We start from the raw sequence: 21,642 nt of genomic DNA, 5'->3' as shown, positions 1-21,642 counted from the left end.
TTATAAGGTTGTAATGTAGGCTTAGGAACGGATATGATACATATAGATAAGAGTGATTTAAATTCCGTATAGGCACTACACTTTATTTTGTCGCTCAAATACGATTGCCTTCATTTTTTTAAACAATAAATCTCTTGTTCTTCTTTTTTTTCAATCTTTTCACACATTTTTGTTATTTCCCATTTTAAAATGGAGTTGCAACATCTCTTTGTTGTTCTTTTTTTTTTCAAATTTTCAACAATATTTTTTTTCTCATGACAACATCTCAAAAGATCAACAATCTCAATCAATTGTCCTTTCACCTTTTTTTTTTTTTTTCATCATTCACACACTTAATTTTCTGCATTCAAATCAACTCTCAAAGTGCATAAAAGAAAATAGGGTGAACAAGTAGCAAGTCGTCACAATAAAAAGGTTAAGGGTTAAGACTTGGAGATCAATAAATAAGGATAATTCATTTAGGCTCAACGGGTTTAGCTAGGGATAAAAGTCATCAAGGTAGGTCAATTTAGGCATGGTTTAACAAGGAAGTCCTACTTTCATTTCTCAACTCAAAAACAACCTAGAACTTCGCCTCAAACCACATTCAAGGCAAGTTCTAGATTTCCAAATAAGCATGAAAACTAGGTAATATATACTGACAACACAATGCACTTGGAACTAGAGAACACCGTGATTTCAATCACCAATAAGCAAGTATAAGTTTAGAAAGGTAGTCATACAACCCATGAATGATACTCAATTAAATCCGTCTTTTTGAATCTCATGATTTTCAAATCAAACCAAGTTTAACCAACTTATTTACCAAAACAAAGAAAATAACTAAAATTCCTAAAAAGTGTTCGGTTCAAAATATTACGAACATGGCAAAGAACCGAACAAGAAATCCATGGAAGTACATGAAATAATTTATTTTACAAATAAATCAACTCAGTTTTTTTTTTTTTTAATATAAAGACACACACTTTTTTTTATGGTTTTTAGTTTTTTAGTTTTTAAGTTAAATTATAACACATAAATAAAAAAAATCACAAAAGGCTTTTTTTTTTTTTATAACACAAATACATCATAAAGACATATATATATACTTTTTATTTTATTTTATTAAAGACATATATATACTTTTTATTTTATTTTATTAAAACACACACACATAATATATATAATACTCCTCTACCCCACGCTTTAAATAATGTCATGTCCCCATGACACACTATTTAGAAGTAAAAGGGTGTAGAAAGGCTCCTCTGAATTTTTTTCTTTTCCGGGAGCTTGTGAACTCCACTCCTAACTCTGAATCCATTCCTCTTTTCTGATTCTTGAGGCGTCTCTTGGAGTTTATTTGGCCGAGTACAACACAAGATATTTTATCCGTACATGCATTCTGCTCCTTTTTAGTTTTTCTATCCTCATCTCGAACGGTAAAAGAACATTGCAGTGTGATCCCTAACTCCATCTTCCATTTTTTACTATGATCAGTCCATGCATTTTCCTGAAAATCTCCAATAATAAAATCCACAAAATCATATTTATTAGAGAAAATTGCCGAATGATGGAAAAAGGGGTATTCATCAACTTCATTCATGCTTTTGACCTCTACATTCTCATTTACTTCAAAATGAGTAAATTTATGTGGATCGGAATAATAGGGTATGCACTCATCACCCGTTAAGTTTGATTCAACCAAGCCTTTATCTTCAGTCTTTTCAACTAGATCAGACTCCTCTGCTTAAGTAGTAGATTCATTCACGTAGTGCTCATTTTCTTGACTTGGTTCATTTTCACATGAGGTTGTTTCATTTAAGTTTTCACCACCGTAATTTAGGGAGATTAGCATACTGGCCAAATGATTTACTTGCAGTGTTAGGTTTCTAATGGTTGTAAGGTTCCGTGCAAATTTCTCATCAAGATTTTTGATGGAACTAAGCACAGATTCTTTCAAGTTCATATTTTCCTCTCGAGGTGGTTGATTTTCATTAGTTTGATTCCATACAAAACTTGGATATTGATTGTATTCCGGATTACAATCATACCCATAGGAATCATCACACCTTGAAACAATGTAAGATTGTTCATAAGATGAATCAAAGAAGAAAGGATTACCTGCTTGGCGTTCATGAACAAGGTGACTTCTGTCGTAATAGTCACAAGCAGCAGACCTTTCGCTGATTTTGTTAATTAGTGCATCAATAACATTCTGTTTATCGAAATCAGAATAGAAGAAACTGTTACCTATTTGACATTCGAAGCTTTGGTGGTTGTCTCCACATAACTCACAGATAATAGGCTTTTTACAATATTTTTGTACTAACTCTGCAAGTGTTTCTCTTGGTTGGTTGAAATTCATATTTAAAGTGTGTGGAGTAGATTAATATTCAGGAATATTATTATCTTCAAGTCTTGCTCTCTAAACTTGTCAGGTACTAGAAAACAAAATAGTAGAAGAAATAAATATATATATATATATATATATATATATATATATATATATATATATATCAAATTAGTAACAAAACAATTAATCTATAGTAGATGTTAACCAATCCCCGGCAACGGCGCCAAAAAATTTGACAAGTGTACGGTATATATATATTTTAACTCGTACTCGTCAAATTATAGTATAGAAAGATGTCGAACCCACGAGAGATTGGTTTATCTATTCTATAGACGTTTGTTATTTTAATTACTATTTGAGAATATAAAGAGTTGATTGTTGAGTTAATTAACTAAATATGCAAATAAAGCAATGGAGATATATTTTAATTTTTCAAAAATGTAATAAGAAGTGTTGGGATCCTGACTTCACTTAATATTTCTATTATAAAGTAAATTCTTTAATCTTCAATTTCTATTTCTCATAAATGTATAAATGCCTCTCACGATTACATTTATATATTATTACTTAAGTTGAAGAATTAATCGCACTCCTCTCGGTTATACAAATTAATTATCAAAATAGTAATATTAAAGCACCAGAAATATATGCTTGAACTGAAACATGCTCTTTATAGTAAGTCCTTTTCGGTTACCTTACTTGCTATAATTAATTAATACACTATCCGCCTCTCTCGATTACAAATAAGTGTAAAATTAATTATGACATAAAAGAGATAGATGTCACTAAATAAATGTTAACATCTATCAATACGACAATTAACTATGTTACTTCTTCCGCCTCTCTCGATTACAGAATTAGTAACAAGTTAATTAGTCGTATAAATTAGATAAACGTTGACCAATAAAATAACATCTAACTGTAAAGCATATAAAAGTTAAATAGAAAGCTTCCGCTCAAACATGTGAAATTGAGGAATAATATTATCTACTATTATATAGAAATATCAAGATCCGTCATTTTCCCAACACAAAAGAAAGTTACTCCATATTGGAGTTAATACAACTTATGGAAATATTCTTATCCATTAATAAGAAAATAGAAAAAATATTCAAGAAAACTAATTTCGCTATTTAATTAAAAGCAGGAACTAGAATAATTTCCTTAGAAGAAGAAGCTTAAGAATGGGAAGAATTGTATCCGCAACTTCTCCTTCAATTTTATTCTCTCAAATCGTCTCCCCCTTCAAATGGAAAACAATGTCTCTATTTATAGCCATAGATGCCTCCGAAGCGCTTCAATGAGAGTAGGCTATTTCCTTCTTCAGCCAAAATCTTCCCGTGTGCCCACAATTTCTCTTATTTCCTTTTCCTTTTTAAGATTAACAATATGTTGACTTTCAACTTGGAAAGTTGTTCACGAACTTTTTTTCCAATTTGTACGTATACCAAAATGGTAAGTTGCAACTGCTTCTCTTTCTTCATTTGATAAGGTTTCTCTTCCTCTTTTTGTTTCTTAGTTTCAATTTTGATGGGGCCCACATTAAAGAAAATTTGCACAATTTTTTTCCTCTTTGCAGCACTTCCTTTTTCTTTCTTTTGCTTTTCCTTTTTTTGGATCTTCTTCATTTTGATCTCTTGAGTTTATTTATTAAATTATGGTATTTCCGCAAATAAAATATAAAAATATTAATATTAAAAATTAAAAACAACTTAATTTATCGAAAAGGCACGGGGCCCCGAGCTTCAGGCCGAGGTAAACAACCCGAGATCGAGCATGCCTTGCATGATTCCCCCTCCCAGTCTAAAGAGGAGGTGGAGGTTATGCCAGAAAAGAAAAAGAGAGGTGCCCCACGTTCGGAGCCCGAGCCAATGACACCGTCAAAGTCCGAGTCTGGCTTCTCCCAGTCTGAAGAGAGAGAGTCAGTCGCAGCCACATCTGGACATGAGGGAACAGAAGAAATCGAGCAAGAAGTGGCTTATCTGAGCGTGCTTCCAGCCAGGCCCAGATTTTTGAGGCATCTCTAGATCCATGGAAAGAAAGCGAGGGTCGCTGATTAGCCATCCGTACTAAGAAATTGGCAGAAAAGAAGCTTCAATTTTCTGTGAAAGGCTCCAAAGATGTATGACGCCAGGTTAGCTCCAACGAAAAAGGAGGAAAATGCAAAGGAATGTCTTAGAAGAAAGGATGCTGATTTTTTAGGGTTTGACTGTGTATCCTCGCATTGCAGAGACTTTACAATTTTACCAGCTCGGTGTGTTTAGTCACTCGCCAAGAGATTATTTTTCCATGGGCGCGGAGTTTTATGCGTACCATTTGCCCTCCTACACATAATGAAGAAACCCAAGACTCATGGCCAAGTCCAAAGTTTGAGTTTATCATAGTTGGGAATGTCAAGGTGGATATCTCCTCCAAAGCAATCAACCAGGTGTACTTCGGGGATGATTTCATAGAGCCAGCCGATGTGCATGAGTTCCTTGATAAGAGAGACAGAAAAGATGAGAGGTCCGTGAAAAAGTGGGATGCATCCTTGATAGCTAAGGGTGATCAAGAATGGGTAAAAATGCATCCAGCCAAAATTTAGAAAAGTTGTCTGATCACTGAAGGCAAATTCTGGTGGAGCCTAGTCAGATACAGGGTGCTCCTAACTAAGGCTGATAATGTTCTCTCCACGAATCAGACGGTCGCTACATTAATGGCCCGCTATCCTGTGAACTTGGGGCGTCTGATCAGTGAGGAGATTCGAGGCAGAGCACACCAGCCTGGGTCCTCCCTGGTATTCCCATATCTCATCACAGAACTATGTTGGAGACCATTAGTACCACCTCTTCCCGAGATAGACCATACTATCAGAGCAGCTCACATGGGAGACTGGAGGTTGATTAAGAAGGAAGAGGAGGATGATGCTGGGTTAGAGCAGCCCATCGATGACGACGAGACTCAATTTGAGTTAAGTTCGAGCCATACTGAGTAGGGTGCTACCCCGAGCATTATTCCCCGTAGTCGGGGTTAGCAAGACCACAACGGAAGTACGGGATGCCCGCCACCGCCGTTGACTCGGGCCTCCGATGAATGTCGATACTACTACCACCCATCGGCAGCCACTACCGTCGACGCCAGTTCGCTCGTTAATGCACGCGCGCAAACGCACGTTATGCCACCACCACTTGCCGCCACGCCCGCTACTTCTCAGTGCCACTACCTTGTCGTTCCACCACGAATGTTGTTCGATGCGTACGTAGTTACCGACCCCTCAGCCAATTATCCCGAGACAACCTTCAAAACACTAAAAACGGAAAAGTAGGTGGGTGTGATTATAACTAAGATTAAACCTCAAAACAACCGAGAAGCCAAGAAATCGTAGAAGAATATCACGTCTCACAAGGTCTTCCAGGCCAAATTAGATGGGTTCGAGACGAGACTGGTTAAGTTAGAGAAGATCGTACCCGAAGGTGGTTCGGCAACATTGAGAAATGAATTGGCCAAGTTGAAGGCTGTCTTTGAGTAACTGAAGGCGCGAGAGAGTCGAAGAGCCAGTTCCTGCCCACAGATTAACTTGGATTTGGAGATCCCAGTTACAAATTTTCTCGACTCTGAAGAAGAGGGTGGGGACGAGTCCCGTGCACTAATAAAAGGCAAGAGGAAATGGGATGAGATGGATCTATCAGAGGAGGACCCCCTAGAGCGGGACCAAAAATTGCGCCGAGAGTAGGAGAGGCAGGTGAAATAAGCCATGCGCACTCTCGGATGGAGGTGTCCCAAGATTCAGGTTCTTTTAGTCGTCCCTCGGCGGATGATCCAGCTGCTACAGAGCCTGCTCGGGATGAGCATAGGGCTTAGGGTGCCCAGGTACAACTCTTTTCCCTTGAACTTATAATTGACACACTGAGGACAGTGCTTGATTTTTCTATTGGGGGTGGGATTGTAAATATGTGTTTAGGAACCCCCCCCCTCCCCCTCTGCTTTTCTTTGCTAGAGTTCTTTTCCTGAGGGGTTTTTGTTATCGAAACTGGCACGTTTAGGTTGTTTAGGTAGAATAGAGTAGTTTTGGCTTAAATGGTAGTACTTTAGTAACTTATGGCATGTTAATTTTAGATTTTGAAAGATGTTAAAAAAAAAAAAAATTGGAACCCCTCAAATTTTTTATGAATACTTAGGAATAACTATGAATTGACGTGATTGGTTCTTTTTATGACATGATAATTATGAGAGTATCAAGTACGGTAAATAATTGCTTGGGATGTTGTGTTAAGATAAAATCCGTTGCCATTGTGTGTTGCGAATTTTTGTTTCGTTCACTTATTGTGCTTGCAATCTAGAACTTGCCTGATAGTCATGTTTGTCTAAGGATGTATTGGTTGTGAAATGATCCTAGGTCATCTTTGTGTAAATTGGAAACCCTTTCTAAACGCTTTTGTCCCTGCATAAATGAACAATGATCCCTAGTTGCCCATTTTGAGCCTATGTGACCTATTTTCTTTGACTAGCCGTTAACCAGCCTTTACCCTGTCTTTGAATAATCCAATTTTTTGCACCAAAGTCCCTTCTTGACATTATAAATGTGAAAAACCAATCAGTAGGGGGTGTTAGGTGAATTCTGTGGAGAATGAGGTTGAAAGCCTAAGTTGAGGGTGAAAACGAAGTTATATGGTGTAGGATTCGGTGTTGATAAGCATAGTATTGAGAAAACAAATCTGGAAAATCTAAAAAGAAAATATATATATATTTTTTTAATTAGAGTTAATCCAATAAAGTCACACCGACCATACCGGATAAAGTAAAGAAGCGAAGAAAGAAGGGTGAATAAAATAGAAGAAAAAGTGTAGTGTTCAAGGAGGGCGAGCCACTATTGACCAAATATGTATCCTACCCGTCCCGAAGCCTACATTACAACCCTACAAAGTCCTAGAGTGATCATAACTAAGATGTCCAAAGATGAGAATATTGAAAACGAGGGCAAGCCTATGGTAATGTAAGTGTTAACTGTGAATTTCTTTGTGAGAGTGAGTAACTTCTCTTCTCCTTTGTCTTAGTCCCTATTGTGTTGTACATATGTGTGAGGGACATTCTTTGGTCTATGTGAGGGCATTCAAATGAAATTATGAGCATTCCCTAAAAAGCAACGTTTGTGTGTATATTGATGCCTCTGATAATGTCATAACATGGATTGGAACTTCACTGTGAGTTGTAGTGTCCTGAGTAGGAGTCGTGTTCTGATTTTGAAAGTTGAGGTGGTTATTTGTGACAAACATGCATGCCCGTAGTTCTAAGTAAAACCATTGTAGACATTAGTACTTTGTTATATCTAGATGTTAGATTGAGTCATCGTGTTGTATAAGTTGCTTGAGGACAAGCAAAGACTTTAAGTTAGGGGTGTTGATGTGCCGTGAAATTATGGTACACTCAATGCTTTTTGGCCTTAAGTTTTACTTGTTTTTAAGCAAGTCAGTATCGTTTTAATGTGTCTTAGTGTTGTTGCAGGAAGATAAGCATCTAAAAGGACAAAATCTGGAAAGTTGCAGAATTAACCTTGGTGAAGAATTACTGACCGTAATTTCAATTACGGTTTGTTATCTTGCGTCGTAATGAATGATAAGCTGAAACAGAAGGTGCAGAAAAGAATATTGACTTTTACGTACAACCATTCAAATTACGGACCGTAAGTCAAAACGTAAATTTCAATGTGGCAGAAAACAGAAAGGCAAGTTTTTGGAGGAAGAATTACGGCCAGACGATTACGAATTACGGTTCGTAAAACTTGATGAAGATGTTGTCCAGTTTCAGTAGGAGAACCAAGGCATTAAATGAAATACGGTCCGTAATTTGAATTACGGACCGTAATTGGTGCCGTCAGGGACTAAAGTGCAATTATGTAATTTTTATGTTTTTGAAACCTATAAATAGTCCAATGCAGGGTTTTATTTATTATCAGTTGTTATATTTTTGACTTTTGGCTTAGAACATTAAATACTCTCTTGGTTTTGAAGATTCGGAACATCAATTCAAGTATTGTCAATTTCTCTTTTCATCAAAAGTAAGCAATTATGAATTCTTCAATCTCTTATTTCTTGTTCTTCATCATGAGTAACTAAATGCCCTTAGTAGGGTTGTGAACCCAATGATGAGTGTTTTGTGATTGGGATTTGTGATTGATATACGCATAATGGATTGCTAGGGTTTATTTATTCTTCATTCTTCATTCATAATTAATGGTTGCAAACATTGATTAACACCATAAACCTTGATTTGTTTGGGAAAATAATTAGGGTTTGGTAAGAATAAATAACAAGAACTCAAAGCTTTACTCTTTGTTTAATAAATTTACTTTAGAATAAGAAGAATTTACTTGGCATAATTAACCGTTCTTCATATCAACTTTCTTATATTTGAGAAAATCATAGAAAGAGATAATCTTTATTTATTGGGAAATAGTAAAGATTCACATAGAGGTTAAATGCATCCATAAAAGCGACCTATTAGAAGTATATCAACAAAGAATACCTATGATTATACATTTTATCTAACGGGGACACAACCTTGGTTTCTTTTACCATAAATTACAATCCAAAGCAATTTAGTTAGAAATTAGTCTTTAACAACCAACTCTACAAAAATCATCGGATTAAGACATTAGACCTAAATTAAGCATTCTACGATTTTAGTAACCTTTTCACACCATATTCCCTGTGGGATTAGACCCCAACCTTTTTGGGTTACTATATTTGACATCGTCCGCTTTGCGCTAATAAAAGGTGTAATTTGAGCGTATGAGATATTTCTGCTGAAAGTTTGCCTTCAAATGCCTTAAACAATAACGATGCTAGGCAAAGGGCGGCTGCCACCCATGCAAATCCCACATATTGCTTAATATGCCAACATGTCTGTCCGATAGAATACATATACCTATTCGATCCTTGATAACGTGTTGCCTCAAGTAGGTCAAAAACAGACCCTATGTCTCTGTGCTCTCATTAGCTGCAATTGCAAAAGTAAGAGGAAATGTAAATCCATTTGCATCCATTCCAACTACAATTAGTAGCTTGATGTCGTATTTTCCGTACATATGTGTGCCATCTATTGATATTACTGGCTTACAATGAGCAAAACCATCAATGCATGGTTTGAATGTCCAAAACACAAATTGAAAAATATTACCGGTCACACCACGTTTCGACTTGAGCTTCCATTCAATAAGAGTACCAGCATTGAACTGTTGTATAGCTGCCATGTATCTCGGATTGAAAGAGCTATCCCAATTTCCATAAACAATCTCATGTGCACGCTTACGCCCAAGATATGCCTTTCGCCTAGTTTTGATTTTGCGATGTACTTCAAGAACAGTTGTAATGCATTCTTTAATTTTGAACCTGGAGAAGCTGAAATATCAGCATATAGCAACGAGGAACTTCATATTAACATGAAAATTAAAATAAAATTTAGGCGAAGGGGGTACCTTGGGCTCTTTGTAATGTCGCCAACTAACAACACAACAATCATATTGGTATCTAGATTGAAATAATCATCTAGGAGGTCACTTATATCACAAGTGTGCTTTGTGTAGAACTTTGAAACAGTCCACATCTTATCAACAGTCTCCTTACAGCGGAGCATCCATTGACAACCTTAATTTTTTTGCCTGCAAACCAATTGCCAATATGTTCGAGTGGAATCATCAACTTTGAACCCCCTCATCCCCTGGATGAAATAAATCTAAAATAGCCCTTTGCAATGACTTTTTTGAGTTGAAAATCATGCCTTTTCAATATCAGCATCCTCTTTTACAAGATCGTTTGGCTCTTTCCACAATCTTCGATGAATATGATCATCATCTCTAGTAAAGACAAAGGCATCAGGGAAAACTTGAAGATGATCAAGATAGGGAATCTCATTGGAATGCCACTGAACTGGGGTCGACTCTTAATGTTGAAATTGGCTTTGCGGCGTCGAGTTTTGCTGGTGAAATGGGTGCTGCGAATTCATCTCTTCCTGGTGTGACGTACTATGCATCATGTCTTCTAATAGTTCTACTTGATTTTGAGGATTAATATCATCCTCATCCTCACTTTTCTCGGCATTAGGTATGTCATCATTATCACTCGACGATGTATCTATATAATTCGCATAATCAACACCATCTAGAGCAGGTCTTTTCCTATAGAAAATAAGTAAAATATATTAACTACCAAACATCAAAATACATATGTTATTTAATATAAAAATGATGGATCTACTGATAAGAATTAACATTGCATGGGTTTGAGGAACGAACCACATTTGGTGCAACAAGCTCATTTTGTGTGAAATTTTCCCTACACAAGAAACTAGAGTGTTTTAACTACTAAACATAAAATATAATAGTATTGATGCTAAAAAAGTAGACGTACCGATAGTAATTAACTTCACCGAAACATGAGGAAGAAGTATTGTTTTGAATAGTTGAATAGTTAGATTGCCCGATATTATTCATATCAGGTATATAACCCTTAAAAATTATAATCAACATGATAATCTACTGTCCATCAAATTGCTGGCTTAAAGTTTCCAGAGACATTTGACTCCTCAAAATGCCTTCACAAGTACTCATGTCAGGATAAGTGTTTTCATGCATAGGCTCCGTATCAATGACTTCAAGCTGAATTTCTCAGCGAATTCTAGACGGGGCTTCCCGACGAGGTTTATTTCTAGATTTCCAAGGAGCTCTAGCCGGGTCGGGACTTCAAAGACGATTTATGGAGACCTTCTCTACATACATTTCAAGGACGTCCAAAGTAATACATTCCCTATAATCGTAAAGCGCCTTCAGATAATTAGTCAAAGAGTCATCGTCTACGATATGCCACTGTCCATAACTAACTAAATCTTGCGGTGTAAAAGAAAATGGATATCTCCTAATTATAATTAAATGAAATTCCCGTCTACTAACATTTAGTCTACTATACAAGGCTTGAAGTAGTTTTGAGTATTTTAAGTTAAGTGGAAAATTAACATAATATTTTGGGGAGAGTCATAACGCAAACTATTAGGCTCATAAATAATTTCTCCTTGCCAAAACCCTAACAGTTGGAAGATCCTCCATTTTTGACTAATTTAGAAGTACAAAATGCAGAAGTTGGATGAAATTTAGAAGTTGGATAAAATTTAGAAGTTGGATATGCTTTCCTTTCGTTCAAAATCCGCTTTATATAATGAGTTTAAAGGTTTCATATTACGCAAAAAATTACTACGTTATGCAACTTTACGTCAAATCAAGTACGGATGAGCAGTAGAATCTACAGATTTCTAACGAAAAACTGGTGGAATTATTGGTTAGAATAACTAATGAAATTGCTGCGCGCAGTAATTTATTATGCTAAAGGTGTAATAAAGTGGTCCAAAGCATGCATTGTGTTGTCAATCAGTGTTTTCATTCAGAAACGTTTTAAATCCACCATGCGCTGAAGGTGTATAAAGTGGTCAAACGCGTGCATTGTGTTGTCAATCAGTGTTGTCATTCAGATACATCATAAATCCACTATGCACAACGCATCTAAAATTAGTGCTATACAACAATATGATTGCTAGCAAGTGTTATATAACGTAATTGACGAATAACTAGCAACCACACAAATAGGGTTACATGTCATTTTTTAACTAATTTGAAAATATTAGTCGTCTTACACCGTTCTCTCCAGGAGACATATTCGAAGAAATGGGTAGGACATGGGAACTGGGTGAAGATTTTGAATACTCGAATAACCCAAACGAGAAATAATCAACATTACAACAATACAATGACATATGATTTAAATTGGCATGTTAGGGAGGCTACAGCACTGGAACAAAACTTGAGGGCATTTGGACTTAAACTCCCAAAAGGTCATGCTATGTCGTCAATGCCTCGTGGCACTGCACAAGAGTTGAATTTTGCTCTTAATAGTTTTCGCGAAGAGAACAACCGAATGCAGATACGTTGCATTAGGGCTGGATATAGTCAAAATGGTTACGTAACATCCAAGTAGGACTCGGACTGTGAGATGTCTGATGACGATGATTCCCCATGATCTTATTTATTTTTATTTTAAATAAAGTAGGTAGGGTCATAGTCATGATCCCACAACCTATTGAGTTTGATACCTTTATATATAATAATAAGTAGCCTTTCGATACTTAGTAAACTACTAAAAATTCAATGTCGAATAGTAGAAATGTAGATTGGTCGGTATTCTTTCCAAAGGATCCGAATAACAGTGGTGATGACAGCTCAAATCAAGCAGCTATTCCAGTGATTCCTCAACCGATAACAGTGAATTCGTGCTAGACGATTTGAAGCTTCACCTTTTAATAGAGCGTAATGACGATTTTCGCCAACTGAAATATTCAGATCCACGTGAATATTATTGTGATTTATGTCGCAAATGGGCATAAGAGTACCCCAAATCACAACGTGTTGTTCGTGATTTGGAAAATCTCAACGCTTCAACCCCAACAAGATTCTCATTGAGCATGCCTCGAACTGATCAAGATTCTTGCAAGGTTGCGGTACAGAGGATTAGGAAAGAGAACAAACGAATGTGTAACGACCCATTTGGTCGTTTAGCACTTTTAGGCATAATATTCCTAAAACACCCTTTTCGTGGTCAAATCTTGGTCTATAGTCTCGCGATAACGGGTGATTCGGTTATTTAATTGACGAGTTTTAGTCCTCATTTGACATGCGAGGACGAATGTTCTAAAGGAGGGGAGAATGTCACACTCCATAATAATCCTTGCTACTTGTATTAAAACAAGAAAGAATGAGTTAAGAAGGTTCAAGGAAAGTTAATCGAGTTAGTAAGAATATCGTTATAAATATGGTTGTCTTAAGTATCTCGAGGTGACCCGGTAACCTAAAGGATTTGAAATCGCGTTATGAGTATGTATATGAGGTAATGTGAGTGACCTTTTAAAGTATTTGAGATTATTAGTAATGATATAGAAGATGGACAAAAGATAGGAATATACTTTTCGATTGGAGTTTCGTCGAAGCTTTGTGAGTTCTACTTATGGTTATTGTGATTCTACGGACCCTTCGAGACATGTATATGAATTGTTATGGATGTAAATGACTGTGTATATGTATGTATAAGAGGTTACATGAGGTTGGAAGAGGATTAGAAGTTAAACGAAATGAATCGGAACAATTTCGGTAAGAAATCTCGGACCCGATTTTAGCCTATATTGTAGGAGGCATATCTCCTAGTATATGAGGAGTTTTAAGGTGTTTAAAAAGCCTAAAATTAAGTTCATCGAGTCTAGTTTGCAACGCAACAAACAGCTCGTCAAAATGATATCGGGGTAAGGAGATATGGATGATTCAAGTCGGGCCGAGTATTAAGACTATCTCAAGATACAAAGTAGAGACTTTAACTTCCGATTTCGTTTGAAGTCACAATTTATCTACAAATTTTGTTTGGTATAGAAGCATTAATGGAAATTAGGAACTACTTAATTGTGGTGTTAAGTTAAAATTAGTGGCAACAATGAGCCAATATGAGCATTAACATGCCATGTCCAAAAGATGACTCAAAGTCATCTTAAATAAGACTATTATGGGAGACATACAAATATACATTTAAACATTAATTCATCCACTACACTTACATCATATTGTGGACAACCAAATTGAAAGAAAATAAGAGGTGAGGTTCGGCCAAGGTGGCTGAAATTGGGGGAGAAAAAGTTGAGGCATGCATTTGAATATTGAGGGCATCTATCACTTTATGAAAGCATGCATTATTTTATGAAGACACACATGTTAGGAAGAATACTTGCACACTTAAATATTGACATTCATCCTTGTATGATTGCAATGGACAAAGGTTAGTGTATGATTCATTCACTACACATGCAATTGTCTCATAAACAATTAAATGGAAAGAAGAAGAAAGGGAACAAAGGGGGAAGTTCATTAGAGAAAAGAAGTGAAATTTTGTGTAAAGTTAATTGAGTGCTCAATGACATGAGTGGAGCATGTGTTGTGTCCAACTTGTAGGCATAATAATTTAACCAAATAATGACTAAGGAATCAGCCATTACATTCATTTTCAACTTCACAACAAAGAAAGAAAACCTAGAGGGAAAAGAGGGAGCATTCGGCCAAGGGGCTGATTTTTGAGCCCTTTGAGTCTTGATCCAAAAATTATTTTCCAAGGTGTTTCAACCCTTTAGAAGGTCCCTAAAACGTGAAGATAGTCTTTGGAGCAACAAGAACCATTTCCATCTCAAGTCACCAACTCTAGCCAAGTAGAGAAGTCAAGTTGTCAAGGTAAGATCTAACTTTCTTTTTCATGTATTAAGGGTGATGTAGATGTGTGAATATAAGTTGTATGCATGAAATAAGGTGTGTTGATGTTGGAACATGATGGTAGTTATGGGGTTATATGTGTTGATGTTGAAGTATGGTTGTAACTTGACGAACATGAATCGCATGCATAAAATCATGAAAGTTGGTGTTGGAATGTTAGTTGGCCAGGGACTAATTAATGGACTGATTTTCTTTAATAAATATGGTTGTTACTATCATAGATCTCATGGTAAAAAGAATGAAAAGAATTGGAAGGTTAAAGGTGAAGTTATGTTAGTATGAAAATGGTTGAATCTATGATTTTATGTGAGCGATGTTGAAGCATGGTGTAGCCGTGTGTGGACTGTTTTGTGAAGAAGTTAGTGAACTGTTTTTACTTGATATTTTGATTGTTATTATCATGAATTTTATGATGGAAATGAAGGTGTTTAATGGTTGAGTTGAAACTAAAGTCATTTGTGAGTTGTTATAAGGATTATAAAAATGACGATATAGCGTAGTTGCGTATGAATTGATGTTGTACTTGTCGTGTGGATAGCTGGTCATAACTTACTGAAATTATATGAAAAGAAGACATGAAATGATGTATAAAAATCGCATGTGGTTGGCTTAGTATGTTTCGTAAACGTTTGCAAGAATTCAACATCGTTATGTTGTCGGTTAGAGACTCGTTTTGGACATGTTGTGGTAGTGGACTGTTTTGGACTTGTGTTTTCATTAAGTTGGAAAGAATAATTATAAGTTAAGAGTATACATCATATTGTATGTTGGATGGGCTGTTATAAGTTGTTACATGCAAACGTTAAGGCTACAAACTAATAAAAGTAACTTGAGAATGTCGAAGCCGTATGTGAATCGTTATTGCATGATATGAATGTGGGCCTTTAGAATATTGTGTGGGCTGTCCGGATTGGTATTGAACACATAATTATTGATGTTGTATTGGTAGTATGTGGTTGGTTTAGATACAAGAGAAAACATCGCCTAAACATCTAGAAAGGAGTTACTAACGTTAGAATACGTTTGAATCTCCCCGTAGCTTAACCATAGTTGTTGGCGTCTTAATATAGGTTGAAGTATTATTGGGTAGCGTACACATATTGTGTGACGAATAAGCACTAAAGACCTTGTCCGATCGGAAGCACTTCGGAAGGAAAAGCTTTGGCATGGAGTTCGTGACACACAGTCGGCATTGGGTAGGTTACGGTTTACCTTATGGTGAGACTTTGATTAGCGAAGCGTATGTTTAGATGATATTGTCGAGAATGCATATAAATGTAACGCGGTATCAAGTTGGGTTAGATATTTTCTTAGGTTGGACCTTGTTGTATGATTTGGGGGCTACACATCCCGTTGTGTTGTTGACTTATCTTGATCTATTTTTTTTTGTGCTCGTTGCCACTTGAGACATTGAGTATCGTGACTAATGATATATCATGACTATGATATTGCGTTGCTTTACTTGATTGATATGGAGATGAGAATGGTGATTCCATTGTGGCTTTTTGTGTAGCCTTATTCTCGATATTACTTGTATTCCATGTGTGGTACCGTTTCGGATTGAATTGGTTTTTTTTAACATTACATTTCATCATACTCATATGCATTTCCATGATACATTGATATATGCATGGTTATGGCACTAATGATGATATGTGAGAGAGTGTAGCCTCCGAGGTCTTTGCGGAGAGGGTAAAAGAGAGATGAGTGTTTGTTGCCCGAGGTTTCTTGCGGGAACGATGGAGTGTCCGATGCCCGAGGTCTTTGCCGGGATCGTGAGGGAGTGTGCTCGTGATCCGAGGTTATATTCGGGCGAGTGGTACATGGACTTCGGCAGTCCCCATGGGTCATGATCGCCGAGACGTGGAGTTACTCCGTCCGGACATGTTGTACAAACCGCATACGTATGCATTCATCCTACATACATTATTGCATTGCATTATATCTTGGTTCCTCGTTGATTGTTGTGATACTACCGTGATGTCTCGATTCGGATTGATTATACTAAGACTTGGCACAATTGGGTTTAGATGCTATAACATAAAAGATGACTTGTTCAATATGGATTCATATTGACTTGTACTTGTTGGTTTATATGTTTTTCTTGCTTGTTGTCTTTATATACGTTATCTAGTCTTAGTCGGCCTACCTACAAGCACTCGTTGTTTGTATCGACATACACTCTGTCGTTCTTTTATGAATGCGATCAAGATCGATTTCTACTCTTCGTGGCTAATATTCGAGGATTTCGATTCGAGTCCTTCGACGAGTACGAGGACGATCGATGCCGATGACTCTTTTTATCCTTATGTCTTGTTTCATTAACATGATCTTTTAGATTATGTATTATTATGATTCATAGTATTTAGTTAGATGCTCTTGTATGACCCGACCGAATCGGGGTTGGATTCTCATTATTTCTATATTTTTTATATTATTATCGTGAGACTTACGTTATTTTATCTTCTTCCGCTTTATTTATATATTTTTGATTGTTGGAATAAGGGTTCACCGAGGTGGGAAAGGTAGGTGCCCGCACGACTTAGTGAAAATAGGTCGTGACAGAATGCTAGCACGACGTTGTAGATTTTACATGCTCAAGTTGGCTGAAGAACAAGCATCATCAACTAGTAGGGAACTAACATCTATAGAAAAAAGATTTGTCTTAAGAAACCCAAGATATTGATCTAAGGACAATATTGACCACTTCAGTTTTGATGATTAAGAATATTGTGATTTTAATTATATTTTTAATTTATGATGATGTCGTTAATTTGAAGAATATTAGTATGTTTAGTTTTGCATTTTTCTTATTATTATTTACTTACTTAAGCGTGTTAGAATTGACAAACATTATATACATAAATAAAAAATGCAACGATTCAAATTTATATAGAAAACACAAATAAACTACTACATAAAAAGTGACGATTACATAATACATTAGAAAAATCATAGAAAATACATAATACATAAAAAGTTAAACTACTAAAAATAAAAACAAACTACATAGGAAATAATAAACCTAGCCGACAATGCAACACTTCAAAATTACAAACAACAACAAGAGACCACAAATCATCCTCCAAAATTTCACTTTCTCTTCCAAAGCATTTGTCTCACTTGAGGGTCTTTAAGATTATCCTTGAATTTTTTTTCTTCCGATTCTTTTAGCAACATCTCTAGAAGTTCAATTTTTCCTACAGCTTCCCTAAGTTGACACTGCAAATCAAACTTCACGGTATCTACATTGCTTCGTGAAGTCGCAGTATCTTTATCAACCGAAGGCTTTTTATACTTGGCCGCTACCGTTTTATCCGCGGGAACTTTATCTTCCCACCGAAAATATGTGCACCCACCATCTGCCTAATAAAATAACAAATAACATAGTTTTGTAAGGTAGAAAATGTAGACAACGTGGCAAAAACTCTATAAAAAGTTGCAAAATAAACTTACTTCGGGCAGTTTACAAAGCCAAAAATGACCGCCCAGATTTTCTGGAGTCCTTGAAATTTTGAGCCGGCAATATACACCGCAATAACATACGTCGGGTTCTATAGCATAAAACGATGATTCGGAATTTTGAGACATGATTTATGAGGGGGTAAAGTATGGCAAAAGAATGAAAATGGAGAAGTGTTAGAAAAATGGAGGTTTTGCCCTAGTTTTGTGGAGTTTTTTAACGCAGTAATTTCCTGCATTATTAAAACTTTGTCAAGAATAACACAGTAATTTTACTATGTTATTGGACTTAACTGAGTCGTTACAGTTAGGTCCAATAACGCAGTAAATTACTACGTTAAGGGTACTTTGGTATCAATTTTTTTCTTGAGGTATTTTGATTCACTTTTTTTTTGGGGGGGGGGGGGGTGGTCATTTAGGTTCCGGACTCTTAAATTTAGATACATTAACAAGGTAAATAAACTTTAAACTACCAGTGCAATTTTACCAGTCCACATCAACTTAGTTTATATGGCAGCATTTTTTTTTTTGAAGTGATGAAAACGTGGTGTACATCCAAGGACACTATAAAATGGATATTCCCAAGTCAAAATATAGCAAAACTAAATTTTGGGTTAATAATACTTGTGGTCCCTTAGTTATTGATAAATATTTTAGCGCAATGGTTAAGGGTTTGCAAGACTTCCCTAAGGTTGCAAGTTTGATCCTTGCTTGCGACATAATTATAATTTCTGCCAGTTCGCGGGTTCAAGTACAACTGACCTCACTTAATTTGTCTAACGAAAATAACTTCTCTACCCCACAAAGGTAGGGGTAAGGTCTGGTTGCATGTTACTCTCACCCCAGATCTCACTCGTGGGATTACACTGGGCATGTTGTTGTTGTTGATACCTTAAGTGGTCGTCCCTCAACATTTGGGCCTGCTATTATCTAAAATGTAATAGGTAAATAGCCACTCTTTAATACGCACTACAAGAAAGTACACAAATGACAACAAAAATAATACTGTTGGCAAAATTCAATATTCGGCAACAACTTAGTTTTATTATTGGCATATATGATGAAACTTTTAAAAATTAGCTTTTGTTTTTTTGCCAAACAATTTAATTTTGATGCCATAAATTGACTATTGCTGCAAAAAGTATTTTTGGCAACAACAAAAAAATTGTTGCACGTCTTTGCAATAACAGCCGATGGGAAAAGTTTATGCAATAACAAAAAATGTCATTCGCTAAAAAAGATTTTCTGCAATAATAATAATACTATGGCAACAAAAAAAATTATTGGCAAATATCTTCTTTCTTGTAGTGACAGAAATAAAATTTGGATAAAAGTACTCCTACTTAAAACAAGGAAGACCTATCAATACAGTGTAAGAATTTGAAAATTTAACAAGTGAAACTCTAGCACACTATACCGGAGTTCCAAAAACTACTATAGGTGAAGCTCAAGCGCACTGCATGCTAGAGTTCAGAGCTTTTAAAGGTAAATCACTAGTATACTATGCAGTAATTCCATTTGTAAAAGGTTTGAACTCTAGCACACTATATTAGGATTCTTCCATGTTTTAGATAAGGTATTTTTATCCAAAACGCGGTTAAATGTTGATAACATTTAAAATAGTGGTTAATGTTTGACAACAGGTATTAAAAGTGGCTATTTACCATTTTGACACGGGTGGTTCAACAAATCTTGAGCCAAGTACGAACTGATTTACAAGCTCAATCTTGCCCTTCCATGAATTTAAAGGTCGTGTTGGGCTGGTCCGTTAGTGCGCTGGGTCGGGTTATCTGGCCCGACCAAGTTGACATGTTTTACTAAGGACAACTTTGAATTAGTCGTTATGTATTCTATTCGAAGAAATTGCGCGGAAAGATAACTTGTGGGATATTATGATGTTAAAATATAAATTTATTACTCGCAGAAAGTTATTTGCATTGAGGGGCAAAAATAAATGGCCAGCACAAAATAGGGGAAAAGTGCAAATGACCCATTCTATTCGAATACCTGAATGAGGGAATATAGAGTACTACGGTAATATGTGACCTTTCGAGGTAGTAAGGGAGCATTTTTCATGGAACAATTAACTTGTACTGCATTCCCTTCTTGATAGAGTGATCTACTTTATACAAATGGAATTTGAATCAAGTTTGTCGTGTATCAATCGAACTAGGAGAAGATTTCTCTAGGGTACGGATCGTATAATGTGGACTTGAGTTCAACAGCACGTCTATGAGGATATATTCTGACAAAGATTTCATGTATTTCTCAAATTAAAGTTGTAAGATTCTATTGAAAAACCAAGACATTTTTCCAACCAAGAAAGCAAAAACTAATTAAAAAGAAACAGGAAAAAAAATCGCATAATATAAGATGAGCTTTTGCTAGTGACATATGTACTGGGAATATTTTCAAAGTGATATAGATTATATTCTTATGATTTTCAGCTTGGGAATGTAATGCTACTTTAGAAGCCAGGCTAGCCAGATAAGGCATACAAGTGATCAAGAAAAATCTAGATATATCCATCAACTCATGTAATTCTTCTAGCAATTTAATGTTTTCCCTTTTCTTTTAGCTAACATAATGCCTCTATATATAGCTTCGTGATATGTTCAGGTTTCTCAACCACAAATCAAGCCTGAAGCTGAAAGTCAATTCACAACTTTTAGCCTCCACATCTTCTTAATTTCCTCTTCACTAAAAGCTATATACATACCTTGGCATTTGGGCCGAACAATTTATTATTTCTTGAAGGTTTTTTAAAAATGGATATGGTTATGAAGTTGGGAGCAGCAAGCCCAGTGGTGATTTTCACCAAGAGTAGTTGTTGCATTTCTCATAGCATCGAAACCTTGATTCGTAGTTTTGGAGCAAACCCTACAGTTTGCGAGCTCGATACACATCCAAATGGGATGAAAATGGAGAAGGCATTGATTGAACTAGGGTGTCAACCAAGTGTGCCAGCAATATTTATAGGGAATGAGTTTGTTGGTGGTGCAAATGAGATCATGAGCCTTAATGTGAGGGGCAAGCTCAAACAATTGCTCATTAGGGGTAATGCCATTTGGGTATAGAAATTAATTAATAATAACTAGGTAGCAAGTCTTGGAATTTTGATAATAAATTTACCACTTATAAATAGAGTCTTCTAGCTTCGGACTTTTTTATTCGCCCCCCCCCCCCCCCCCCCCCCCCCCGGGATTTTGCTTCTTGGTGTATACTTTTTTTGCTCTTGATATATTAAAAAAGTTACACTTTTGGTCAGTCATTTCTTTTTGACACTTATAAATAAAGAGTCATTGCTTTATTTCAAAACAATTGACACGAAAGAAGTTAATAACAATGAGCATATATCTTTATGTACTGCATTTTAATCTAACGTATTACTAATATTTAGTGTAGTTACATGCATCTATTGTTTATTGTTACTGTTTGGGATTGAGCAAGGTCATCCTATGACATAATAAATAAAATGAAGCCTTTACTCTAATTAGTTATCTTGATTATAGGTCATAATGAT

At 36.0% G+C, this 21,642-nt stretch overlaps 2 protein-coding genes across 5 annotated transcripts; one reads left to right on the top strand and one right to left on the bottom strand.

The window, feature by feature from the left end:
- Window positions 1-1,128: 1,128 nt before the first annotated feature.
- On the bottom strand, window positions 1,129-2,562 carry LOC132060935 (uncharacterized). Of its 4 annotated transcripts, XM_059453826.1 has the most exons (3): window positions 2,233-2,562; window positions 2,104-2,165; window positions 1,129-1,500 (listed from the first exon to the last, which is right to left on the bottom strand). In XM_059453826.1, exons 1-3 carry the CDS (start codon window positions 2,268-2,270, stop codon window positions 1,214-1,216), a joined length of 387 nt encoding a protein of 128 aa, XP_059309809.1. In that variant the 5' UTR covers window positions 2,271-2,562; the 3' UTR covers window positions 1,129-1,213. The 4 variants fall into 4 exon arrangements, 3 of the variants coding, with proteins under 3 accessions (XP_059309809.1, XP_059309806.1, XP_059309808.1); XR_009416066.1 differs by lacking the exon at window positions 2,104-2,165; XM_059453823.1 differs by having other exon boundaries at window positions 2,104-2,562.
- An 18,117-nt stretch (window positions 2,563-20,679) lies between these two features.
- Window positions 20,680-21,278, top strand: LOC132060934 (monothiol glutaredoxin-S6-like). Its single transcript, XM_059453822.1, has one exon. The coding sequence runs from the start codon at window positions 20,888-20,890 to the stop codon at window positions 21,194-21,196; it is 309 nt and encodes a 102-aa protein (XP_059309805.1). The 5' UTR covers window positions 20,680-20,887; the 3' UTR covers window positions 21,197-21,278.
- The last annotated feature ends 364 nt before the right edge of the window (window positions 21,279-21,642 follow it).

This window comes from Lycium ferocissimum, chromosome 6 (assembly GCF_029784015.1).
Source record: "Lycium ferocissimum isolate CSIRO_LF1 chromosome 6, AGI_CSIRO_Lferr_CH_V1, whole genome shotgun sequence".
NCBI lineage: Eukaryota > Viridiplantae > Streptophyta > Magnoliopsida > Solanales > Solanaceae > Lycium > Lycium ferocissimum.
Note: the sequence above shows the minus strand (reverse complement) of the source record. Positions and strands in the feature narration are given on the sequence as shown.